At 61.5% G+C, this 25,433-nt stretch overlaps 1 protein-coding gene across 2 annotated transcripts in view; it reads left to right on the forward strand.

Moving 5' to 3' along the window:
• The window catches only part of PACSIN2 (protein kinase C and casein kinase substrate in neurons 2), a 138,843-nt gene that overhangs the window by 102,617 nt on the left and 10,793 nt on the right, over positions 1-25,433 (forward strand). For both annotated transcript variants that reach the window (XM_062202739.1, XM_062202738.1), the window contains exons 2-6: positions 2,661-2,786; positions 17,787-17,943; positions 18,955-19,190; positions 21,697-21,852; positions 23,802-23,977. In XM_062202739.1, coding sequence (XP_062058723.1) covers positions 2,727-2,786; positions 17,787-17,943; positions 18,955-19,190; positions 21,697-21,852; positions 23,802-23,977 — 785 coding nt within the window. In that variant the 5' untranslated portion in view covers positions 2,661-2,726. The remainder of the gene's footprint in view (positions 1-2,660; positions 2,787-17,786; positions 17,944-18,954; positions 19,191-21,696; positions 21,853-23,801; positions 23,978-25,433) is intronic.

The raw sequence follows: 25,433 nt of genomic DNA on the forward strand, positions 1-25,433 counted from the left end.
CCTTGGTGTCAAATGCGCGTGTCCATCGTTCATTACTTGGGGACCTCCTGACCACTGTGAACAGACACGGACGTAAGGACAGCAATGTGGTCGTCACAGGGATGACCACACCAGTCGCCTCCCTCCTGTTCACAGCACTTAGTGTGCGCCCGTGGTGTTCTAGGCCCATGGTGTTCTAGGCCCTGCTGTGTTCTAGGCCCCGCTGTGTTCTAGGCCCCGCGGTGTTCTAGGCCCTGTGGTGTTCTAGGCCCCGCTGCGTTCTAGGCCCGTGGTGTTCTAGGGCCCGCGGTGTTCTAGGCCCCGCTGTGTTCTAGGCCCGTGGTGTTCTAGGCCCCGCTGTGTTCCAGGCCCCGCGGTGTTCTAGGCCCCGCTGTGTTCTAGGCCCGTGGTGTTCTAGGCCCCGCTGTGTTCCAGGCCCATGGTGTTCTAGGCCCCGCTGTGTTCTAGGCCCGTGGTGTTCTAGGCCCCGCTGTGTTCCAGGCCCATGGTGTTCTAGGCCCCGCTGTGTTCTAGGCCCGTGGTGTTCTAGGCCCGTGGTGTTCTAGGCCCGTGGTGTTCTAGGCCCGCGGTGTTCTAGGCCCCGCTGTGTTCTAGGCCCGTGGTGTTCTAGGCCCCGCGGTGTTCTAGGCCCCGCTGCGTTCTAGGCCCATGGTGTTCTAGGCCCCGTGGTGTTCTAGGCCCCGCTGCGTTCTAGGCCCATGGTGTTCTAGGCCCGTGGTGTTCTAGGCCCCGCTGCGTTCTAGGCCCATGGTGTTCTAGGCCCCGTGGTGTTCTAGGCCCCGCTGTGTTCCAGGCCCATCGTGTTCTAGGCCCTGTGGTGTTCTAGGCCCCGTGGTGTTCTAGGCCCGTGGTGTTCTAGGCCCCGCGGTGTTCTAGGCCCTTGGTGTTCTAGGCCCCGCTGTGTTCTAGGCCCCGCTGTGTTCTAGGCCCCGCTGCGTTCTAGGCCCGTGGTGTTCTAGGGCCCGCTGTGTTCTAGGCCCCGCTGTGTTCTAGGCCCCGCGGTGTTCTAGGCCCTGTGGTGTTCTAGGCCCCGCTGCGTTCTAGGCCCATGGTGTTCTAGGCCCCGCTGTGTTCTAGGCCCCGTGGTGTTCTAGGCCCTGCGGTGTTCTAGGCCCTGCTGTGTTCTATGCCCATGGTGTTCTAGGCCCTGCTGTGTTCTAGGCCCCGCTGTGTTCTAGGCCCCGCGGTGTTCTAGGCCCCGCGGTGTTCTAGGCCCCGCGGTGTTCTAGGCCCGTGGTGTTCTAGGCCCCGCTGTGTTCTAGGCCCCGCGGTGTTCTAGGCCCCGTGGTGTTCTAGGCCCCGCGGTGTTCTAGGCCGCGGGACGTATTGGACCCTCACGATCCGGGTCCCGTGGCCGCCTGTCTTCTGCAGATAAGGCAGCGGGGCCTGGGGAGGGTGGGTGTCTTGCCACTGCCACCCAGCCAGTCCATAATGGGTGTGAGAGTGAAGCCCAGGCGGCCTGACGCTGGAGCTGCCCTCCCTACTCAGTTGTAGACTGCGTCACGGGGAACCCCGAGGACCAGCGTGGCCACAGATGGAGAACCGTGAACAAGGCGCGCCCCTCACAGGTGCTCAGAAGGCGTCCAGCACTCTGTGCCAGCCCCGCCCTGGGCTCAGCTGGGGTTTCCATCTCAGGTCTCTGGCCGTGTGACCTGACACAGGGTGAGGTGGGGCGGGGCCGGGGGGCAGCAGGTGGTCCCAGTGCTGTGCTCCATGCGCGGGAACGTGCTGAGGGCTCTTCCACTTCTCCCTCCAGTGGGGCCAGTCCTCGCCGGTCACCTGTGCCTGGCCTGGAGGTCACTGTACCTGTTACTCAGGAACAGTCCGGTCAGCCAGCCGTCTGCCGTCTGGGTCTCGCAGGTGTCAGAACACAGCGACCTGAGTTTGGGGTACTGGGAGCTGACATGAGGTTTGGGGAACAGTGCCCAGGCACACGTGGAAGGTGGTGGAAGCTCTGTGGACAGCCCACAATTGCCAGGTGTCAAGAGTGGGATTCTCCGCACTCCCATCTTGTCCAGGTCCCCGTCCTGCCAGGTGTTGGGGATGTGCCGGGACAGGGCCTGCGTGCGTCTGCCTGTCCCCAGTCTGTCCCTTTCCCCAGGGAGTGAGGAGATCCTTCAGTGAGGCTGTCCGTCTGCTGATGTAAGAATGAGACCTCGTCAGGGCGGTGCTGAGGTCTGGTTATTGTGGAACACGCACACACACGCATACACACACATAGGCACACACACACGTCAGGGCGGTGCTGAGGTCTGCTTGTTATTGTGGAACACACACACACACACACACGTCAGGGCGGTGCTGAGGTCTGCTTGTTATTGTGGAACACACACGCACACACACGCAGACACACGCACACACACACGTCAGGGCGGTGCTGAGGTCTGCTTGTTATTGTGGAACACGCACACACGCACGCAGACACACGCACACACATGCACACACGTCAGGGCGGTGCTGAGGTCTGCTTGTTATTGTGGAACACGCACACACGCACGCAGACACACGCACACACACACGCACACACACCAGTGCCCAAGGCCCGGTGGGTTTCCTGTGTGCTCTCTCCTAAGGAAAGGCAGTGACGGTACCACGGGGATGGCTTGGATTTCTGCCTTGGGAATCTGAAAACCGCTACAGTGTGTGTTTTTCTTTCCTAGGTTTGTCTGCAGATTGTGAACCCCAGAAGCTGAAGCACCCCCTGCTGCCCCTCTCCCTTTGAAGAAATGTCTGTCGCTTACGACGATTCCGTCGGAGTGGAAGTGTCCAGCGATAGCTTCTGGGAGGTAACGCCTCGCCGGCTCAGAGTGCCGCGGCCTGGCCGTAGCCTGGCCACCCTTTGCGTTTCCGTGGGGAGGGCATGCGATGAAGAGGCCAGCGTTTGCAGCCAGACCCTGGCGGCCCCAGAGAGGGTTGCTTGGCCAGGTCAGGTGTGCCTTAGTGAACCGAGAAGGCGGGGAGCTCGCCTCGTTAGGAGGTCCGGTGGCTGCAGGGGGCGTGCTGGTTAAAGGTCTCGCAGCTCTGTCCACCTCAGGTAGTCCTTTCTGTGTGGCTGTGCAGCGTGTGCGGTCATTCCCGGGCTTCGCCTGCGGGGCTGCTTCACACGCGAGTTCAGTGTACACGTGTGGATGGCCAGGGTGGGGCGTCATCCTGGGGTGCCCGCAGGTGCCCACAGATGTGTGCCTGCAAGAAACGCTCCTCCCATGCGGATTAGACTGTTGTATGACGGCTCCTTTATTTATTTATTTATTTATTTATTTATTGCGGATTAGACTGTTGTATGACGGCTCCTTTATTTATTTATTTATTCATTCATTCATTCATTCATGAGGCGGAGAGAGAGCTCCCATCTGCTGGGAACGCAGTCCAGTTCTCACATGGGGGTGGCAGGGCCATGCTCACTGCCTCCCAGGGTCTGTATCAGCAGGAAGCTGGAGGCAGGTGCTGAACCCAGGAGCAGACGTGGCACGTGGACATCGTAATCAGCATCTTAGCCGCTCGGCCAGACACCTGCCCCCGGGGGTGTTTTAGGGGACGTGGGAGCCATTCTTCCTGAGCCCTGCCTGTCCTCCTGCCTGCTGGTTAAAGCAAAGTCTACTTATTTTATTGTCATTTATTTTTTAAAATATGTATTTTATTTTTATTTGAAAAGTAGAGTTACAGAGAGGGAGGGAAAGACAGAAAGAGGAGGAGGTCTTCCATCCTTGGTCCACTCCCCAAATGACCGCAAGCCAGGGTGGGGCCATACTGAAGCCAAGAGCCTGGAGCCTCATCTGGGTCTCCCACATGTGCAGGAGCTGAAGCACTTGGGCCTTGGCCTCTGCTTTTCCTGGGCACGTTAGCAAGATGCTGGGTTGGAACTGGAGCAGCCGGGACTCACTGGTGCCCATACGCGATGCTGGGGTCACAGGCAGCAGCTTCACCTGCCTCGCCACCAGTGCTGCCTCATGAGCAAAGGCAGCTTTGTGGTCACATTTTGTCCCCATGCAAAACCCCTAGATTTTTTTGGCAGTTGTGGGCTTGTGGGAGGAGCCCTGGCTTTGCCGTTGAAGGTGTGGGTCCTGACAGCCCTATGACCTTGGGCGCGTTGCTGACCTGTCTGAGTCTCGGGGTGTTCCTCTGTAAGTGAGGGGCAGAGCAACCTCCCTGGAGGCTGCTGGGATGGGGTGAGGCTGCAGACCTCAGCCCCAGGGCTGCCCTGCTGGTGCGGGAGGCACCAGACGACGGTGGGGCCCTGGTGCTCACCAGGGACCCGTGCAGCAGGTTCCTAAGACGGAAGTAGTTGGGAGTGTTGTCTGAATCAAATCCTGTCTGATGTCCCTGTCCAGAAGGGACAGGTGATCACAGGTACCCAAGTTTTCAAGAAGATGGGAAGGATGCTCAAAATGCTGTGAGTACTCGTCTGTCCTGTGCTTTGGGTTCAAGGTCATGACCAACTCCATTTAATTGAAGTTTGTATTTACTGAGCACCTGCTGTGTGCCGGGCCTGTGAGGACACAGCAGGCAGTGAGACCGACTGAGTCCTTGCCCTCGAGGAGCTGGTACTTCCTCCCAGACTGAAGGAAGAGGCACCGGGTGCAGGAGCTGCCCACCCCGCCTGTCCTGCGTGACGTAGGCCAGAGCTCCAGTTTCAGTACCCAAGGCTCTCACTGAGGGCGGCAGGAGTGACAGGAGCCGCAGCTGCCAGACGGGCTGCCAGCCGCTCAGCAGCAGGGCTGGGGTGAAACCAGATGAAGCTGCGTCAGAGCCAGCAGTTACAGGTCCTCTGGGGCAGCGCTGGAGTTCATGACCTCCTGACCTCCGCTCAGCCCCACGCCCTAGTGTGGGTGCACAGGCAGCAGGCCTGCTTGCCAGCCTGAGAGGCCATGACCTCATCCACGTCACAGAAGCCCTGTGGGGCTGGTGGTGGCCGTGCAGCGCTGCCCTGTGACCTCCTGCGATGCTGACCTGTAGAAGTATGGTTCATCTTGTTAGGTTTATTTATTTTATTTGGAAGAGAGAGAGAGAGAAGGAGAGACAGAGAATCTTCCATCCTCTGATGCACTCCCCAAACGACTGCAATGGCCAGAGCTGAGCCGGGCTGAAGCCAGGAGCCGGGAGCTTCATCTGGGTCTCCCACGTGGGTGCAGGGGCCCAAGCACTCGAGCCATCTTCTGCTGCTTTCCCAGGTGCGTTAGCAGGGAGCTGGATTGGAAGTGGGGCAGCCGGGACTGGAACAGGCACCCGTACGGAATTCCAGCATTGTAGGCAGTGGCTTGACCTGCTGTAGCACAGTGCCAGCCCGTGTAGTTCATCTTCGTGTGGGACAGAAGGCCTCAGTGTCAGGGCTGCCTCTCTGTTCTCCCTGGTGGGGACGTCACTGAGCAGCAGTGACCAGCGCCTGCCTTGGGCTCAGCAGTGGGGCAGGCAGGGTGGCCCCCTCAGGAGGGCCTGTGACTGACAGGCCGGGAGCAGCCACGGGCACAGGGGGACCATTGCTTGGCAGCCGGGGGCCTGCCTCAGTACTTCTGCCTGTGTGTGGCTGTGGGCTAGACGTTGCCTCAGTTTTCCAGTCTGTAAAATGGAGTAACAAGGGTACTTGCATCCTGGTGTTGTGAGGATTAGTGGAACGCATGCATGCCGGTGGTGTGGGGTCAGGGTGGACCTGGCTGGGGCCTGTGTCCCTCTGCTGTGGCGCTGCGGGTAGTTGTGTGCGCACATCTGTGAGCTGCTCCTGCAGTACCCTTGGCAGCGCTGTAATCACCTACTTGGCGGCACCTCCTTGTAGCTAAGCAGAATGATATCACAGAAGTCTTTAGCTGCTTATTAAAAAAAAAAAAAAAGAAAAACAAAACAAAACAACGACTCGGGTGGATGCTGCGTGTATCAAAGCAAGGAGCCTCATCAGGCCCAGCGCCTGTCCCCACTGATTGCTCAGCTGCAGTGGGCTGAGGAGGGCTGAGGCAGGCTCGGCCACCGTGCAGCCCCTCAGGGTCCCTTCAGCTGTGTCACAGCCCGCTGGGCAGGGTCTCTGCTGACTGCAGGAGAAATCGCCAGGCCCTGCGGGCTCACAGCGGTTCTCGTGTGCTCCTCCAGCGGCACGTCTCGCCAGGCGGCCAGCAATTCCGCCTCCACACGGAGGGCAGTTTTCCCGAGGAGGCCTTTTGGTCTAGAGGTGGAAACATGTTCTGTGCTGAAGTTTACTCCTGGCTGGCTGGAGAAGGTCACTGGCCATCTGCCCTCACAGGAGGGACGGAGCCCTGCCCTCGGGCAGCTTTGGCTGTAGCACTTGGAGAGAAAAGACAGGCAGTGGGCAGACCGTGGTACCAGGGGCTGTGGAGCTGCTGCCTCCTGGAGAGAGGGCAGGAGGGAGGGCGTGGTGGTGCTCACTAAGCACACGGGTGTCTGCAGAGAGTACCCCCAGGGACGTCGTGTGAAAGGACTTAGTGCGTGTTTGGAGAGGACCCGTCCTGCTCTACCCCAGCCTGTAGTAAGAGGTTTTGAAAAAAAGAGAGAGGGGAGGGGCCGTGATTCCTGGGGGGGCGTGCTTAGAGTAAGGAGAGCAGGTGTCCCTGCGTAGCGTCGGAGCCTTGCAGGGCCGCGCAGTTCAGGAGAGGAAGGCTGCCAGCCAGAGTCGGCACAGAGGCCTGTGGCTGCTGGGTTGAGCTGGGCCTTGAATCGGGAGCAGGGAGGAGGGACCACATTCCGGTGGGAGCGACGGGGCCTGCTCACACTCAGGCCACGGCCCTGACCTCCTGGGAGCCAAAGCCTGTTCTGAAGGGAGGCAGGAGGATGGGATGGCGGGGCGAGAGGAGGCTGCTCTCCAAGTAGGTTACTCCCTCAGCAGGCTGGAGCCTGGCACGGCCTGCCCAGGGGATTCTCAGTGGGGTGTCAGGCAGCTCGGCTCTTCTCGCCAGCCGCCCTGGCTCTCTCCAGGAGCCCTTGGACCCTCCCCTGTGGCTCCACGCCTGGGTGGCTTCTGGAGCCTCTCTGGCTCTGAGGCTGACGTGCAGTCTGGGCTGTAGGCCATCAGGCTGTTCACGGGCCACCAGAACTTCTAGGGAGGCCTCACAGGCGCTGGGCAGATCTGTCCCCAGCAGTGCTAAGAATCACTGCCCGCATCTCCAAGCACTTGCTGGTGGCCAGGGTGGAGGGCAAACTCCACCTGTTTCTGGGCCCTGGGCCTGCCTCATCCCAGGTCCCCAGTCAGCTGCGGGCTCACTTAGGGCTCGAGCCTCCCGGAGTGTCCTGGCCAGGGTCTGACCTGCCTGCTCTCTCGAGCCCGTGTGCTGACTCTCAGCCTCATAGCTCTTCAGAATCAAGGCGTTCTGAAATGGGTGCCTTTTCCAGTGCAGAACGAGCGGATCCGGTCTTCGGGTGCCCTTGAGGACAGGCAGCAGTCGGCGTCAGTCGGCGTCAGTCGGCGTCAGTCGCTGCCTCGGACCTTGCGATTCCAGCAGCAGACAGCTTTTACGCTCGCTCACAGGGGCGATGGGGTCTATCCAAGCTGCCCCCTCCCCAGCCCAGCCTGCATGGCTTGAGCACCCACGCTGCGCCAGACCTGGCACAGAGGTGGACGGGACGGGGCGGTCCTGTGCTGTGGGGCTCACAGGCCAGCAGCAGCATTCGTATCAGTGACCGCCCCAGCCCTCCCCGTCCTCAGCTGCCGTCCTAACTGGGCAGCAACAGGCCCGCCCTGCTGTCTGTCTTCCACGATAGGAACTTGGCACTTGAAGCGGCAGGAGGGAGGTGGTGGTGTCAGGTAGCTGTGACTGAGGGTCTCACAGGAGCTCTCCTGCCGCTGGGTCCAGCTCTCTTGAGAGGAGCCTGGGGCTGGCGGAGCTGGTAAGTTCCAGCCCGTGCAGGGTGGACACAGTAGGGTGGAGTGGGCTTGGGCCACACCCACCTGCTTCGCCCAGCCCCAGGGGATGCTGCTAGGGCTTTATCTTGGCCAGATGCCACAGGGCCGGGAATTGGTCCTTGGTTTTTGGCTAGAGCCCTTGCTGTGCTGTGCGGTGACGGGTAGCCTGTATGCTCGCTCACTGCTCGCTCTGGGAACGGGCAGCTCTGTTTCTGGTAGACTGGGGCAGCACCCACGTCGGGCCCTGCACAGTGTGGCCCCACAGCAGCTGGAGTGATCACAGGCACCTGTGGCCAGGGCCAGGGACCAAGCCCAGAGGTCTCTGCAGCGTGGGCTGTGTCGTGACTCACCTCTCGCTGCAGGTGGGAGCTGGGAGGAGGTGGCCGAGTTGGCTCTGAAGGCCGTGGTCCCGGATGCCAGGCCACCATTCGGTTTTTGCTGGATGGACTTGCACACTCAGGGGCTTGTGCTGGCAAGAGGTGTAGCCTCCAGAGTCGCATTTTGGTTTTCTCATCTGATGTCATTCATGTCAGAGTCACAACCTTTGAAGGACACCTTCCCCTTCTACGCGGTGACAGGTCCGCATGTGCGGTTCCCACGTGACAGGTCCGCATGTGCGGTTCCCACGTGACAGGTCCGCGTGTGCAGTTCCCACGCGGTGACAGGTCTGAGTGTGCAGTTCCCACATGACAGATCCGAGTGTGCAGTTCCCACGCAGTGACAGGTCCGCGTGTGTAGTTCCCACGTGACAGGTCCGCGTGTGCGGTTCCCACGTGACAGGTCTGCGTGTGCAGTTCCCACGTGGTGACAGGTCCGCGTGTGCGGTTCCCACGTGACAGATCCGAGTGTGCAGTTCCCACGCGGTGACAGGTCCGCGTGTGCAGTTCCCACATGACAGGTCCGCGTGTGCAGTTCCCACGTGACAGGTCCGCGTGTGCAGTTCCCACGTGGTGACAGGTCCAAGTGTGCAGTTCCCATGTAGTGACAGGTCCGCGTGTGCAGTTCCCACGTGACAGGTCCACGTGTGCAGTTCCCACGCGGTGACAGGTCCGCGTGTGCAGTTTTTGAACAGGAGGGGTCCTCAGTGCTCAGTGGGGCTGTGTGGGCATGCGTGTTGGGGCTGCCACAGTGGGGGTCCAGAGATGGGGGCACAAAGGCTCCCGTCTGGGGGGGGGGGCTCGTGAGGGGAGTGGGAGTCATGACATAAATCAGGGGCTCAGATGCAGGGGACGGGGTGGAGCGAAGAGGGCCTGGGTCAGAGCAGGCTTGTGGGGCGGCTGGAGGGGACCGGGGTGGAGCAGAGGGCCTGGGTCAGAGCAGGCTTGTGGGTCGGCAGGAGGGGACCAGGGTGGAGCAGAGAGGGCCTGGGTCAGAGCAGGCTTGCGGGGCGGCTGGAGGGTACGGGGTGGAGCAAAGAGGGCCTGGGTCAGAGCAGGCTTGCGGGGCGGCTGGAGGGGACGGGGTGGAGCAGAGAGGGCCTGGGTCAGAGCAGGCTTGCGGGGCGGCTGGAGGGGACGGGGTGGAGCAGAGAGGGCCTGGGTCAGAGCAGGCTTGCGGGGCGGCTGGAGGGGACGGGGTGGAGCAGAGAGGGCCTGGGTCAGAGCAGGCTTGCGGGGCGGCTGGAGGGGACGGGGTGGAACAGAGAGGGCCTGGGTCAGAGCAGGCTTGTGGGGCGGCTGGAGGGGACGGGGTGGAGCAGAGAGGGCCTGGGTCAGAGCAGGCTTGCGGGGCGGCTGGAGGGTACGGGGTGGAGCAGAGAGGGCCTGGGTCAGAGCAGGCTTGTGGGGCGGCTGGAGGGGACAGGGGATGGGGTGGAGCAGAGAGGGCCTGGGTCAGAGCAGGCTTGTGGGCGGCTGGAGGGGACCGGGGTGGAGCAGAGAGGGCCTGGGTCAGAGCAGGCTTGCGGGGCGGCTGGAGGGGACGGGGTGGAACAGAGAGGGCCTGGGTCAGAGCAGGCTTGCGGGGCGGCTGGAGGGTACGGGGTGGAGCAGAGAGGGCCTGGGTCAGAGCAGGCTTGCGGGGCGGCTGGAGGGTACGGGGTGGAGCAGAGAGGGCCTGGGTCAGAGCAGGCTTGCGGGGCGGCTGGAGGGGACGGGGTGGAGCAGAGAGGGCCTGGGTCAGAGCAGGCTTGTGGGGCGGCTGGAGGGGACAGGGGACGGGGTGGAGCAGAGAGGGCCTGGGTCAGAGCAGGCTTGTGGGCGGCTGGAGGGGACCGGGGTGGAGCAGAGAGGGCCTGGGTCAGAGCAGGCTTGCGGGGCGGCTGGAGGGGACGGGGTGGAGCAGAGAGGGCCTGGGTCAGAGCAGGCTTGTGGGCGGCTGGAGGGGACGGGGTGGAGCAGAGAGGGCCTGGGTCAGAGCAGGCTTGTGGGGCGGCTGGAGGGGACGGGGTGGAGCAGAGAGGGCCTGGGGTCAGAGCAGGCTTGTGGGGCGGCTGGAGGGGACAGGGGACGGGGTGGAGCAGAGAGGGCCTGGGTCAGAGCAGGCTTGCAGGACGGCTGGAGGGGACAGGGGACGGGGTGGAGCAGAGAGGGCCTGGGTCAGAGCAGGCTTGCGGGGCGGCTGGAGGGGACGGGGTGGAGCAGAGAGGGCCTGGGTCAGAGCAGGCTTGCGGGCGGCTGGAGGGGACGGGGTGGAGCAGAGAGGGCCTGGGTCAGAGCAGGCTTGCGGGCGGCTGGAGGGGACGGGGTGGAGCAGAGAGGGCCTGGGTCAGAGCAGGCTTGCGGGCGGCTGGAGGGGACGGGGTGGAGCAGAGAGGGCCTGGGTCAGAGCAGGCTTGCGGGCGGCTGGAGGGGACGGGGTGGAGCAGAGAGGGCCTGGGTCAGAGCAGGCTTGCGGGCGGCTGGAGGGGACGGGGTGGAGCAGAGAGGGCCTGGGGTCAGAGCAGGCTTGCGGGGCGGCTGGAGGGGACGGGGTGGAGCAGAGAGGGCCTGGGGTCAGAGCAGGCTTGTGGGCGGCTGGAGGGTATGGGGTGGAGCAGAGAGGGCCTGGGTCAGAGCAGGCTTGCGGGGCGGCTGGAGGGGACGGGGTGGAGCAGAGAGGGCCTGGGGTCAGAGCAGGCTTGTGGGGCGGCTGGAGGGGACAGGGGACGGGGTGGAGCAGAGAGGGCCTGGGTCAGAGCAGGCTTGCGGGACGGCTGGAGGGGACAGGGGACGGGGTGGAGCAGAGAGGGCCTGGGTCAGAGCAGGCTTGTGGGGCGGCTGGAGGGTACAGGGTGGAACGAAGAGGGCCTGGGTCAGAGCAGGCTTGCGGGCGGCTGGAGGGGACCAGGGTGGAACGAAGAGGGCCTGGGTCAGAGCATGGAAAGCTTCCTGGAGGCAGTGCTACTGCAGCCTTCTCAGCTGGCAGCCTTCCCACTGGTTGTGTGGCCTTGTAACGTCTCTCAGGCTGTCCCTGCCCCTTTCGCGGTTGGCCGGGTGTCCCCGAGGGTATCCGCTGGCAGCACCTGCTGCTCTTCAGCAAGCATTGCTCACAGACCGGGAAGGCGATCCTGCCATCCCAGTGGGCAACAGTTCCTAACGGCAGCCAGGCGCATTGCTGGGTGTCAGGGAGGAGAGAGGGCAGCGACCTGGCCCTCGGCAGCCGTGTGCTGCTCTCCTGCCGTTGCTGCCTGGCAGAAGGGTGAGACACGGGTGTGCTTCTGCCCCCGCAGCCAGGCACTGGGGGCGATGGTTCACCCCATCACAGGTGTGGCAGGTGCTGCGGGCACGCCTGAGACCCCAACATCACCTTCTCGACATCGGTAACGCACGCGCCAGGAGCAGAGGGTGCTGAGCCTGGCCAGTTCCCTTAAGGAAGAGTTAAGTTCAAAACAGCTTTGTAATGGCACACCTGCCCGTCTGCATGATGTGTTCTATGGATTCTGCCTTTGGAGTTAGGCTCTGAACACTGGGGTTCCTTTTCCCATTTCATCATTTTTTAACTTGTCATTTTGAAATTTCAATGAAAGATTGATAACCCAATTAATCTTTAAGGCTGTTGAAATCTGGGATTTGTGCTTTTAAATTACCAAGCGGGGCGCCGGATTCTATCCCGGTTGCCCCTCTTCCAGGCCAGCTCTCTGCTGTGGCCTGGGAAGGCAGTGGAGGATGGCCCAAGTGCTTGGGCCCTGCACCCCATGGGAGACCAGGAGGAAGCACCTGGCTCCTGGCTTCGGATCAGCGAGATGCGCTGGCCGCAGCGGCCATTGGAGGGTGAACCAACGGCAAAAAGGAAGACCTTTCTCTCTCTCTCTCTCTCTCTCTCTCTCTCTCTCTCACTGTCCACTCTGCCTGTCAAAAAAAAAAAATTACCAAGCAGCAAGGGTGGTTTTCAGGACAGTGAGCTCCATATTCCTCACCTTCCTGTTTGATGACTACCAATTCCGGCCAGGGAGTGTGGGGCAAGAACTGACAGCCTGGAGCTGGGACAGGAGAGAGGCCCCACGGGTGGCCGGCTGAGTGCTGGGTCAGCGGGCTGGGAGCCGGGTCCGACTCGGGGCGGCCTGGGAAGTGAGGCTGCTGCAGGCTCGGGCCCCAGCGCCGCTCTCCAGCCCTCTCAGGGCATCACCCCAGTGTACAGTGGGCAAGATGGAGATGTGGCCAGTGAGAGGCCAGATCTTCTCAGGCGGTGGCCAGGGCAAGCCGAGAGCGTGTGCACTGGAAACCCACGTTCCCCAGGGCATTTGGCCCTCGCAGGCTCAACTCAGACGCCACCTTACGGCGGAAGGCACACAGATACACTGAGAGGGACTGCTACAAGGTCACACACGTCAGGGCCGTGCCGGAGGCTGTGTTGGAGACACCTGGGGGTGCAGTGGGTTTGAACAAGACAGCAAGCTCCTTGAGCCCCCTCAGAGCCATCTGCATGACTGTCATTAAGGAATCCCCAAAGGGTCGTTTTCTGTCCTTGTCTTCCAGGCTGACGGGCGGTACTGTACTCCATCAGCTTTGGATAAAACGTTTGACTCCAAGTCCCTGGCTTTGCTGAGAGGACACCCCCAGACGCCCCCTTCTGCTGGACAGCTTGGCCCAGCCGGCTCGCCCTCGAGCCTTGCTCTGCAGGGTGTGAGGAGTTGGCTGTGGGGCTTCAGCCTCCAGGGTCACGGGCTAAAGGGCTTGATCATTCGGAGGGTTACATCAAGGTCGTCCAGTTTGCAGACCTGGGGTCTCTGGGATGACCCTGTCAGCAGGAGGAGGCGGGGGGAGGACCCCTGCTGTGCTTTGCAGCCTCCAGCTCTGTGTGCGGCCCTTGCTGGAACCCGCGAGATGGGTAGAAGCCCCCTCGACACTGACCCTGAACTCTCCACCCTGCAGCAGACTCGGCCCCGGCGGGCTGGCCCGGGAGCTCTGCCTCCTCCTAGCTGCGTGGTGTCGGCCGACTGCACCTCTTCAAACCCGCGCTCCCTTTTCTGTAGAGCAGACACTGGATGTCACAGAGTGAATGAGGTGACAGCGCCAGCAGGCCTGCCGGGCGGAACACAGGCTATTGTGATGCCGCCGCTGCTGGAAACCTGCCAGGGAGGCCGCTCGCACGTGAGGCAGGCTGGAGACACGCGGAGGGCATGGGGACCGTGTTCGGAAGGACCCTCGTGGCCCCCAGCTGGGGCAGCCGGCAGGGGCCGTTAGTGGGGAACTGGTTTCTCCAGGTGAGTGCCGGTGATACAGGCTGTCCGTGGTGCTCCAGCAGGACCTGGTGCTGTCAGGGAATCCTCCGTGGGGAAAAGGAGCCGAGCCTTAGCGGAGTGCAAGGATGGGGGCGCGCTCCCCGACTCCCCTCTCCCCTTTCCCTCCTCCCCTGGATACCTGTTAGAGCTTTTGTTAGCACACCTCCAGTGACGGGCGTGCACCACGTGGCTCTGTTTGCCCGGTGTCAGGCTCTGCCGGTCTGGGTCTGCACGTCCTCGCTGTGCCTCACGCTGACCCATGTGCTACCTGCCCTGGGGCCCGAGGAAGCGTGTCTGTGGGCTGTAGGGCAGGCGCGTGCTCCATGACTCAGTCCCGCCTGGCTCCTGGAAGAAGGCTCCCCCCAGGACAGCCGGGGTGCAGCTTGCACGCCTCTCCGCACACGCACTTCCTGCTGTCGTGTGCGGCCTGGAGGTGCAGAGCTGCCTGGTGGTTCTCGGTGCGTCCTCCGGGGCCCACGCGTGGGTCAGCCCCATATGCTGGGTGCCTCTTGGCTGGAGTGTGCAGGACTTTCTGGGACACTCCAGATGCTAGTCCCCTGTCAAGTTTAAATGCAGCTGATTGTGAGAGAGCATTCGCGGTCTGCTAGCTGTCCATGGTGTTGGCTTCTAAGTAGAGACTCCTAGTTTTCGATGTAATTCGCTGTGGTGTGGTGTGTGTGTGTGTGTGTGTGTGGTGTGTGTGTCCTTGTAGCTTTTACTTTTGAGATTGTGTTTAAGGAGCCTTCCCGTACATCAGAGGAGTGTCGCCTGCGTCGTCTTTGAGTCACTCTGGTTCACCTCTCATGCTTTTCCTTTGCGTGTCGGGTGTGGGCCCAGCTGAAGGCGGTGGGGAGAGATGAGTGAGTGGGGAGACAGGCCACGCCCTCTCCAGGTATGGCTCTGAAGGGCTTAGGGACTGGGACGCCAGGGTGCCCACTGTCACCCCGGATCTGTTCAGATCTGGGAAATGGGACACAAGGCTGCCTGGGGGCAGAGCAGTGGCCTGGCTCACAGTGGGCAGGGTGGTCTAGCCCAGGCCTGACACTGCCCTCAGTGTGGGACTGCCACGCCTGGCCCCATGCTCCCACGTGCCGGAGTCCTGCAGAGGTCCAGAGGCCTGGGCAGGAAGGGGTGGGGGAGGCCCTTGGAGGTGGAGTGTTAGCAGCTTTGGGGCCATCTTGCCTGGTCCGCTTCTCACTCAGACCATGGGCTTTACCCTGGAACTTTGGCTGTAACTAGCTGATTTATCTATGAGCTGAGTCTGGTGGTCATCAACCAAAGAGAGGGTGAAAAGTATTAAAATAGAAGGTCCATTTATTTTTTTAAAAATATTTTATTTATTTGCAAAGCAGAGTTAGAGAAAGGGAGAGACAGAGAAAGGTCTTCCATCCGCTGGTTCACGCCCCAGATGACTGCAGGAGCCAGGAGCTTCTTCCAGGTCTCCCACATGGGTGCAGGGGCCCAAAGACTTGGGCCATCTTCTGCTGCTTTCCCAGGTCATAGCAGAGAGCTGGACTGGAAGAGGAGCAGCCGGGACTCCATCCAGCGCCCATATGGGATTCCAGCACTACAGGCAGAGGCTTACCCTGCTGTGCCACAACACCAGCCCCTAGATGGTCCATTTAAAGGGACCATATACAGCCACTTCTGTGCCGGTGACCTGTCAGCCCTCTGGTGGTGATAGGCAGTGTCACTGAGGGGCCCAGGGAGCTGCAGCCGACCTAGGAATCCCCAGATCAACTTCCAAACCTACCAGCTTTCCTGCTGCCTCAGGCTGCTGCATTCCACAGAAAGGTGGTGGCAACATACGTGGGCTGTGAGGTCAGAAGCAGGCGTTCTCCAGGCGCTTGTGAGAGGTCCCTGGGGACTGTTCACACCCACGTGCCTCCAGGGTGGATGAGGAACTGGTACAGCCTGTTAGAACAGTGCCGCCAGCACCCTGTAATTACAAGCCCGTTGGTTTTTAGAGTCCACTGCCGCTGGTCCTGATTCCACATATGTTTCCGCAAATGCAGGGAGTCCCAGCTGACTTAAAAACCAGGGCTGTTCTGCACTGGAGTCTCAGGGCGTGGGGCCAGACAGCCAGAGAAATGATCCAGAGCCTGGCTTACTGGAGGGAGCTTTGCGGCCAGGAGGAGGGTGGGCAGCTGAGAGCTCTGGGCCGAGGGCGAGGGTGTTGTGGGTGGAAAGTGGAGGCCCTGGGCCAGGCCTGACGACTGGGAGGCAGCGAGCGGCCCCAGGAAGCCTCTGGGAAGGAGGGCCCAGCCCTGGCAAGGTGTGCATGACGACGGCCCACCCAGCTCCACTCCACCCCTCCCCACCTGTCCCCTGGAGGACAGAGCGGTGCCTTTCCTGGCTTGCCCAGCTTGGCCCCATGAAGCAGCCGTAGTGTCAAGAGGCCTCTCCACACCTTCCCTCCAGGATCTCCCTGCAGCGGCCCCCAGCAGGCCCCACCCCATGCCCAGTCACCTCCCTGTGTTCTGCGTTTTGTTCCAGGTGGGTGTCTCACGGCTCCGGTTGTTGCCATTGCTGCTGCTGTTCCTTGTGCCTTTAATCTCTGCTTCCTGCCGGTCCTTGAAAAGTCCCTTACGTGTCCCCTCCAGTGTCCCCTCACCCCTCCCTGCTGCCGGGTGCCGCAGTCCTAGCACCCTGCGAGGTACCTCACCCTGCAGGTGCCCCCCGGCATTTGTCTTTGGTGTCTGAGTGGGGTGAGCCCGAGTGTAGAGGAAGTCGGGGACATAGATATATCAGACCTCATCCAGAAACAGGCATTTTGTGAATGAGTCAACCGATAGTAAGATTTGGAGCAAAGCTTGTTTATTACCAATTTCTGCATCAAACCATCTGCCATTTGGCCATCTGGAGACAAGCTAGTATTTTGAAAAAGTAAAATAGAGCTTTTATTTAGAAGACTGGTCACACACACACACACACACACACACTCTTATTCCGGTATATGATCAATTTGTCAGAAATGTCAAAATTAATTTCCTTGCATTTAAAACTCATCCTCGGCCGGTGCCGTGGCTTAACAGGCTAATCCTCTGCCTTGCGGCGCCGGCACACCGGGTTCTAGTCCCGGTTAGGGAGCCGGATTCTATCCCGGTTGCCCTTCTTCCAGGCCAGCTCTCTGCTGTGGCCCAGGAGTGCAGTGGAGGATGGCCCAAGTCCTTAGGCCCTGCACCCGCATGGGAGACCTGGAAGAAGCACCTGGCTCCTGGCTTCGGATCAGCGCGGTGCGCCGGCTGCAGCGGCCATTGGAGGGTGAACCAACAGAAAAGGAAGACCTTTCTCTCTGTCTCTCTCTCACTGTCCACTCTACCTGTCAAAAAAAAAAAGTGAAATAAGAAGGGCCAGCATTGTGGCATGGTGGATAAAGCTGCTGCCTGTGACACTGGTATCCCATGTGAGTGCCTGCTCAAGCCCCAGCTGCCCCACTTCTGATCCAGCTCTCTGCTGTGGCCTGGGAAAGCAGCGGAAGATGGGCCAAGTGCCTGGGTCCCCTCACCCATGTGGGAGACCTGGATGAAGCTGCTGGCTTCTGCGTGACCCAACCCAGGCCATTGCAGCCATCTGGGGAGTGAAGTAGTGAGTGGAAGAGCTCTCTCTAACACTTTCCAAATAAATAAGTCTTCTAAAAAATCAGATAAGAAAAAGGCAAAGTGGCACGGGGCTGACTGAGGTTTTGGGAGACAGTGGTAGAAAGGATCAACCTGCCGTGGGTCCTTTTTCCGTCCTGGCTGCTCTGTGTCCTCTCAAATGGTGGCTGTGGGTCTCAACGAATGCCATAACTCGCGCCAGCCTCCACGCGGTCATCTGTCCAATGGGGGCAGTTATTCCAGCTTGGGGGGGGGGGGTGGCATGGTGTCTGGAACACCTGGCAGTCAGGGTCGTTCAGTGGTGGGAAATCGCGTTCACTGATGACAAAGCGGGAGGCACCTGCGGGCCTGTGGGAGGAGCCGTGCTCCTGGGGCCTGCAGCCAAGGAAGCCCATCACGGAAATTAAAAGGTCGTTTTAATCTGAGCTGACAACACAATTAGTTTTCTGTTTAAAAACAAAGCATTTTCACTGGCCCTCAGCCCCACACTCCCTCCTTGCTGGGCCCTTCCCTGAGCAGCTGCTGTCAGTCACGAGCCGGGGGCTGTGCTGACAGTGTGGGGGCTCACGGGCTGCAGGGAGGCCAGAGAACGCTGGCGGGCCGGGAGCCCCTGCGCGGCAGCAGGGGCAGGCAGTCTCAGCTCAGGGAGAGGCCGGCAGGTGGCCAGCTGTGCTGAGCCCCGCCTCACCGAGGGTCTGTCTCCCAGGTGGGGAACTACAAGCGGACCGTGAAGCGGATCGATGACGGCCACCGCCTGTGCAGCGACCTCATGAACTGCCTGCACGAGCGGGCGCGCATCGAGAAGGCGTACGCACAGCAGCTCACCGAGTGGGCCCGGCGCTGGAGGCAGCTCGTGGAGAAGGGTGAGGCGGCGCGGCGCTGCCCGCGCCTGGAGGCGGCCAGGAGCTCTGGGCAGTTGGAGTTTGTTGGGGAGCAGCAGGATGCCCCTCACCCAGAGGCATAGGCTCCTTGGGGACACAAAACTGCACCAGTCCTGTTGTTCATGGGACACACCACCTTTGCCAGCCCAACTCGGAACAGCTCCTGTGTAACCAAAGGCCTTGCCGCCCAGCTCCGTGCTTTTGAATGCTGGTCACTCTTAACGTGGCCATGCAGCACGTCCGGAAAGGCTGTGTGGCGACACCCAGGCCTTCTTATTTTGAACGTGGCAGGGAGGGACTACAGGTGCTGGGAGGTGGAGGTTTTGCCCCCGCCCTCCTTCCAGAAAGCTCGTGAGATTCTGTAGCTTAGTTTCTGACACTGATGTGTGGGCAGGGGTGGTGCTGAAAGCATGCTGCCCAGTGGGGAGGGAGCCCACTGGTGTGGATATCCTGGGTCAGAGATCAAAGGGGCTCCTCGAGGTGGGAGGCAGACCATACTCTACCTATTAGCCAGCTGGTGAGCACGGGACTGGCCCTGGGCCTTCTCCTTTTGCACCCTCAGCTCTCACAGTGTCTCTCCCCCCAGAGCCTCAGCCACCCGGCACTGTCCCCTTACCGACGACAGCCTGGGCTAGGTTTTCTTCCTGAGTAGGGAGTGAGGGGACTGGGCCCACCCCCTGCCCCGAGATTTCCAGCTGGGAGCAGGCGGGCTCCCGTCTCAGCCTTGTCCAGGAAAGGGCTTCCATCCCGCCCAGGAGTCCGCGAGGCGGGAGCAGGAGGGACGTGTGAGGTGCACGGCCACTCCCTTCTCTGGCCACCTGTATGCAAACTCAGGCTTCCCAGGTGCCCAGCTTTGCCTTTGAAAGAACTCCGCAAAGGCAGTGTGTGCCTGCGCGAGTGCGGTGCTCCCTGCCGGTCCCCGGGAGGACCCCCCACCACCACCAGCCGGTGGCCTGGCGCTGCCAGCACTGACTAAGCTGCTGCTCTCACCAGGGCCGCAGTACGGCACCGTGGAGAAGGCCTGGATGGCGGTCATGTCCGAGGCGGAGCGGGTGAGCGAGCTGCACCTGGAGGTGAGGGCCTCCCTGATGAGCGAGGACCTGGAGAAGATCAAGACCTGGCAGAAGGACGCCTTCCACAAGCAGATGATGGGCGGCTTCAAGGAGACCAAGGAGGCCGAGGACGGCTTCCGCAAGGCGCAGAAGCCCTGGGCCAAGAAGCTGAAAGAGGTGATGCTGCCGCACGGCCTCCCTCCTGCTGGCTTCCTCCCCGCGCTCCCGGGCCTTCTTGCCGGCCAGAGCTGGCAGAGGAGAAGCCACGCCGAGGCCAGCAGCCCTGTGGCCGCCATTTCCCCAGTGCTTCATGGGCAGTGTTCACACTGTCCTCACCGGCTCATTGTAGAGGCTTGGATACCGGGGATCAGAACCACGTGGCGATGGAGCTCAAAACCCGAACTCCTGACACTGGTCGTATAGCTGGACGTGAGTCCCTTCCGCCTGGTGACTGGGCTGCTGCTTGGGACGCCTGCGTCCCATATCACTGCTAGGCCACATCCCAGCTCTGCTCCTGACTCCAGCCTCCTGCCGTCGCGGACCCTGGGAGCAGCAGTAATGGTGGCTGGTTCCCTGCCACCCACGTGGGAGACCTGGCTTTTTGGTTCCTGGCTTCTGGCTTCAGCCTGACTCCGCCTCAGCCATTGTGGGCATTTGGGGAATAAATTAGTTGATGGGAACTCTGTCTATCCATCTCTCTTTTCTTTCTGTGTCTCTGACTCTCAAATAAATAAATAAACTTTTTAAAACTTTTATTTATTTATTTGAAAGAGTTACACAGAGAAAGAGAGGGAGGGAGGGAGGGGTCTTCTGTCTGCTGGTTCACTCTCTAATTGGCTGCAACGGCCAGAGCTGCACTGATCCGAAGTCAGGAGCCAGGAGCTTCTTCTGGGTCTCCTACATGGGTGCAGGGGCCCAAGCACTTGGGCCGTCTTCTACTGCTTTCCCAGGCCACAGCAGAGAGCTGGATCGGAAGTGGAGCAACCGGGACTTGAACCGGTGCCTATATGGGATGCTGGCACTGCAGGTGGCGGCTTTACCCACTACACCACAGTGCCAGCCCCTAAATAAACTTTTAAAAGATCTCTTTGGACTTGCAGAAAGGATCACTTCAGGTATTTTTCTATCTCTTGTGTGGGTTTTTCTCCCAAATTTGAAAATGTTACTAATACTCCTTTTTTCGAAAGTATCAGCCAAAGCCACTGAGTCTTGTTGGCCTTGACTGACTGGAGGCTGCAGCCCCCAGCCTCAGGGTGGCCTCAGCCGGGCCCCCACCCCACTATAGCGACATCAGCTCTGCACCCAGCCTCTCCCAGGAGCGCGCCACCTGCCTCCTTCTCAGAACCACCCAGAAACAGGCTCTCCTTTTTCTCTGTCTTGGCTTTTGCCACCTCTCCGTTTCCTTCCTTCTCACCCTACTTGTGAGGAAACGACTTCCCCTCTCAGGAGGCTGCTGCTCCACACTCCCCTTTCCCTTAAGAATGAGCGTCTGGCTCCAAATAGGAAGTGTGTGTGTGTGTGTGTAACTCACTCTTGGCCTCCCTCCCCGGCATCGTGTGTGTGTGTGTGTGTAACTCACTCTTGGCCTCGCTCCCCGGCATCGTGTGTGCGTGTGCGTGTGTGTGTGTGTAACTCTTGGCCTCGCTCCCCGGCATCGTGTGTGTGTGTGTGTGTGTAACTTACTCTTGGCCTCCCTCCCCGGCGTCGTGTGTTTGTGTGTGTGTAACTCACTCTTGGCCTCGCTCCCCGGCATCGTGTGTGTGTGTGTGTGTGTAACTCACTCTTGGCCTCCCTCCCGGCATCGTGTGTGTGTGTGTGTAAAACTCACTCTTGGCCTCCCTCCCCGGCATCGTGTGTGTGTGTGTGTGTGTGTAAAACTCACTCTTGGCCTTGCTCCCCGGCATCGTGCATCGTGTGTGTGTGTGTGTGTGTAACTCACTCTTGGCCTCCCTCCCCGGCATCGTGTGTGTGTGTGTGTGTGTGTAAAACTCACTCTTGGCCTTGCTCCCCGGCATCGTGCATCGTGTGTGTGTGTGTGTAACTCACTCTTGGCCTCCCTCCCCGGCATCGTGTGTGTGTGTGTGTGTGTGTGTGTAAAACTCACTCTTGGCCTCCCTCCCCGGCATTGTGTGTGTGTGTGTGTGTAACTTACTCTTGGCCTCCCTCCCCGGCATCGTGTGTGTGTGTGTGTGTGTGTAACTCACTCTTGGCCTCGCTCCCCGGCATCGTGTGTGTGTGTGTGTGTAAGTGTAACTCACTCTTGGCCTCGCTCCCCGGCACAGCCCTCTCCCTTGTGTGTGCTTTTCCCTCTGCAGCCGCCTGGCAGCTCGGGCCTCCAGGGTCCCCACCTCCTCCTGGTTTTGCTCCCCGTAATCTCAGTTGACCTCCTCCACCGCTGCTGTGTCAACCCCCCACAGTACTTTGCACCCTCTAAGTTACTCGTTTGCCTTCCCCAAGGTGAGCACTGGAAGCTTCGTGGCAGCCCAGGTTCTTTCCTTCTGCTGAGCCTGGCCTGGCGCTGGCAGGGTGGCCCCAGGAAACCCTCGTTAGGGCCGTTGCTTGATGTCTTCCTGGGCTCTGAACCTGCCTCTTCCCTCGTCTGCCTGGCCGTGCACCCGCGGTCTGGAACGAGTGCTCTGCTGCCGGCAGCCTGGCCGGTGCTCAGAGCTCCTTCTCCCTGCAGGTGGAGGCAGCCAAGAAAGCCCACCACGCGGCGTGCAAAGAGGAGAAGCTGGCCATCTCAAGGGAGGCCAACAGCAAGGCAGACCCGTCCCTCAACCCAGAGCAGCTCAAGAAACTGCAAGACAAAGTAGAGAAATGCAAGCAAGATGTGCTCAAGGTACACCGCACACGCGTCTGCTTGCCTGGGTGCCGGCACGGCACTGGTCCATGTATCCGGCAGACTGATCTCGTAACTGCTCGGGTGGGTGGGTAAATACCAGTAAGTCACCTTCCCTGTGTCAGGAAGGCCACCCAGGTGAGCACCTTACCTCAGCATAGCCCTGCGCCCACCTCGGGTGACAGGCAGAGCTGAGTGCTGGGTGAGCAGCAGCCACGGGCGATTCCCTGTGCCCAGGGGATCGAGGTGGTGGCGTGCTTGCCAGACTGTGGGCAGGGGGAGGGGCCTGTGCAGGGCACGGGTGTGGGAGTGGGCAAGGGTCTGGTTCATAAGCTGGGAGGAGGCTATGAGGACCAGTGTGTACCAGTGACCCGGAGGGCCAGCTGAGTCAGCAGCTTGGGAGGGCAGAGGGCTTAGGGCTGCTGAGGTCGTGTGTGGAGGGGATGGAGGCCGAGGGGGCCCAGCGCGCTGAGACCTGAAGCAGGGGCTGGGCGAGGGGATGCCGCGGACCTGCAGCCGTGACAGTGCCGTGCACCAGAGCCCCAGAGAGTGTGGCAGGGGCGGTGGGAGGCCAGGAGCACGGCACGATGGCCTTTGGCCAGGAGGAGACAGTGAGCAGACAGTAGGGCTCTGTCTGAGGCAGGGGAGAGCTTTGTACAGGGTGACGTGTTCCACAGGACGTGCAGTGATTGCCCGGGAGCTCCCAGGGCTGTGGGACTTAAAGACTGGGCAGCATCGTGTCACTAAACATGTCCTGGGAGGTGAAGGCTCCCCTCCTTTGCCCTGTTGCAAGGCGGCGGGGCAGCAGGGTGCCCGTGTGGCCTGTGCTGCTCAGTGCCCAGGGCAGATTCCGCTCTGCGTCCCTCTGTGGACACTAAGCCTTCGGTGCAGGTGTTTGAAGCTTCAGTTGTGAGTCTCGGCTCCCATAGGGCTTCCCGGGCCGTAGGCACTGGCAGTGCTGTGCCGCTGGGCCTCCTCCTCTGTGCCAGGGGCTCCTGAGCCAAGGTGGAGAAGCTTCAGGAAGGTAGGTTTCTCTGGAGTGCGAAGAGGAGCTTCCCAGGCACAAGTCAGAGAAGGGTGTGGGGTGGGAGAGGGGGTGGGGGACCGAGCACGTGTGCTCCAGGGGTCTGCAGGGCCTCAGGAGGGGCAGAGAAGTCTGACTCCCGGTGGAGCCACGCCCACCCCCTCTCTGAGGTGTTACAGTGGAAGACCTGTGATGAACAGGGCCAGGTCTAGCCCGGCCGTCCTGCCATCCCGCATTTCCTCCCAGGTATCAGATGAGTGACCTGGCACACGCGGTGAGGCTGGGAGGCCTGTGTGAACGTGACGGTGCTGACCCCAAGGCACGTGCCTGCCAGAGCCACCTGCTCGCCGTGGCCAGTTCCTGGAAACTTCGTACATTTTCTGACTGTCCTGGGACAGCCTTGAGCGAGGCCACGCCTGCTTTTCCCCTAAGACTCCTGTGTAAGGGGTCGCAGTGGGGTGGAGTTCAAGGACTTTTGAGTTGAGCTCTGTGTCTGTTGTTGACACCTCAGAACACTGTGAAGTAGGAACTGTCCCCATCTTCTGGTGAGGAATAGGCGGCTCCGGGGAGATGGGAGCACACTGGGACCGGCTCCAGCCCCGCCTGGCACTGAGAGCTGAGGTCACCGCTGAGCCACAGGGGTATGACATGGTTAGAACCGTGTACACTGAGCCCTGGGGCGGCCCTCCCCTTCACCTACATACCTGTGTGGGCTTGGTCTGAGAGGCAGGACAGGAGCCAGCCATGTGATTTGTCTCGCTGAAGCAGAGGGTCTAGACAGGGACTTGAACTTAATGTCTGTCAGACGCCAGAGCTCCTGCTCTTGGGTTTTGGAGTCTGGGAGGCCTGAGAAAGTCCAGGGGTGGGTGGGGTGGACGAGCGGCCATGTAGATGAGCCCTCACCTCGTGCCTGGTTCTCACGTAGACCAAGGAGAAGTATGAGAAGTCCCTGAAGGAGCTGGACCAGGGCACCCCCCAGTACATGGAGAACATGGAGCAGGTGTTTGAGCAGTGCCAGCAATTCGAGGAGAAGCGCCTTCGCTTCTTCCGGGAGGTTCTGCTGGAGGTCCAGAAGCACCTGGACCTGTCCAACGTGGCTGGGTAAGTTTCCTGGAGCTGAGAGTCGGGGCAGAGCAGCTCTGCGCTCTGCGTGCTCACACTACTCTCAATGCCACGTCCGTGTGGTGCCGCGCACCTGTGGCAGGCGTGGCTGGACCGGCTGGCCCTGCTGGAGCATCTCCGGCAGGGCGTGCTCTGCCTTCTGGGGCTGCAGCTAGGAACAGCACACCTGGGTGACTTGAAAACCCCTGAGGGTGCGTCCAGCGTTCCCCGGGCTGAGCGCGTCCTGCCCCCGGGATGGCCTGGGTTCCCCGGGCTGAGCGCGTCCTGCCCCCGTCCTGCCCCCGGGATGGCCTGGGTTCCCCGGGCTGAGCGCGTCCTGCCCCCGGGGTGGCCTGGGTTCCCCGGGCTGAGCGCGTCCTGCCCCCGTCCTGCCCCCGGGATGGATGGCCTGGGTTCCCCGGGCTGAGCGCGTCCTGCCCCCGGGATGGCCTGGGTTCCCCGGGCTGAGCGCGTCCTGCCCCCGTCCTGCCCCCGGGATGGATGGCCTGAGTTCCCCGGGCTGAGCGCGTCCTGCCCCCGGGATGGCCTGGGTTCCCCGGGCTGAGCGTGTCCTGCCCCCGTCCTGCCCCCGGGATGGATGGCCTGGGTTCCCCGGGCTGAGCGCGTCCTGCCCCCGGGATGGATGGCCTGAGTTCCCCGGGCTGAGCGCGTCCTGCCCCCGGGATGGCCTGGGTTCCCCGGGCTGAGCGCGTCCTGCCCCCGGGATGGATGGCCTGAGTTCCCCGGGCTGAGCGCGTCCTGCCCCCGGGATGGCCTGGGTTCCCCGGGCTGGGCGCGTCCTGCCCCCGGGATGGCCTGGGTTCCCCGGGCTGAGCGCGTCCTGCCCCCGGGATGGATGGCCTGGGTTCCCCGGGCTGGGCGCGTCCTGCCCCCGGGATGGCCTGGGTTCCCCGGGCTGAGCGTGTCCTGCCCCCGTCCTGCCCCCGGGATGGCCTGGGTTCCCCGGGCTGAGCGCGTCCTGCCCCCGGGATGGCCTGGGTTCCCCGGGCTGAGCGCGTCCTGCCCCCGGGATGGCCCGAGTTCCAGACAGGACGTGAGGCCCTTTTGACCCAGAGCTGCGCAGTGGCTCCGGGTCCCCAGGACAGCACAGACCACAGTTCCGTGTCGTTCTGCGGGAGCCATGGTGTTTCTTCTGCTCTTCCCCATCCTTGGTCCTGTGATGCCCTCATCAGGGCAGAGGTCCAGGCTCCCTGGGGCCATGGGCGCTGAGGGGTGACCGCAGGCCAAGGCTTGCTGTCGTGGGCAGTTGGGGCCCCTGTCTCCTGACAAGAAGTGAATCGGAGGCAGCAGTTACTTCAGCCACTCTGCCACCCTCAGTCGGTCTTTGTGAGGGCCTCGTCCAGGAGCCGCACCCCTCCTTGTTGAAGAGGCTGCACAGCTGGCCGGGGCAGGCTGCGGCTCCTCTGTGGCTGTGTGCAGAACTTCTGCAGTGCGG

Source organism: Lepus europaeus, chromosome 10 (assembly GCF_033115175.1).
Source record: "Lepus europaeus isolate LE1 chromosome 10, mLepTim1.pri, whole genome shotgun sequence".
NCBI lineage: Eukaryota > Metazoa > Chordata > Mammalia > Lagomorpha > Leporidae > Lepus > Lepus europaeus.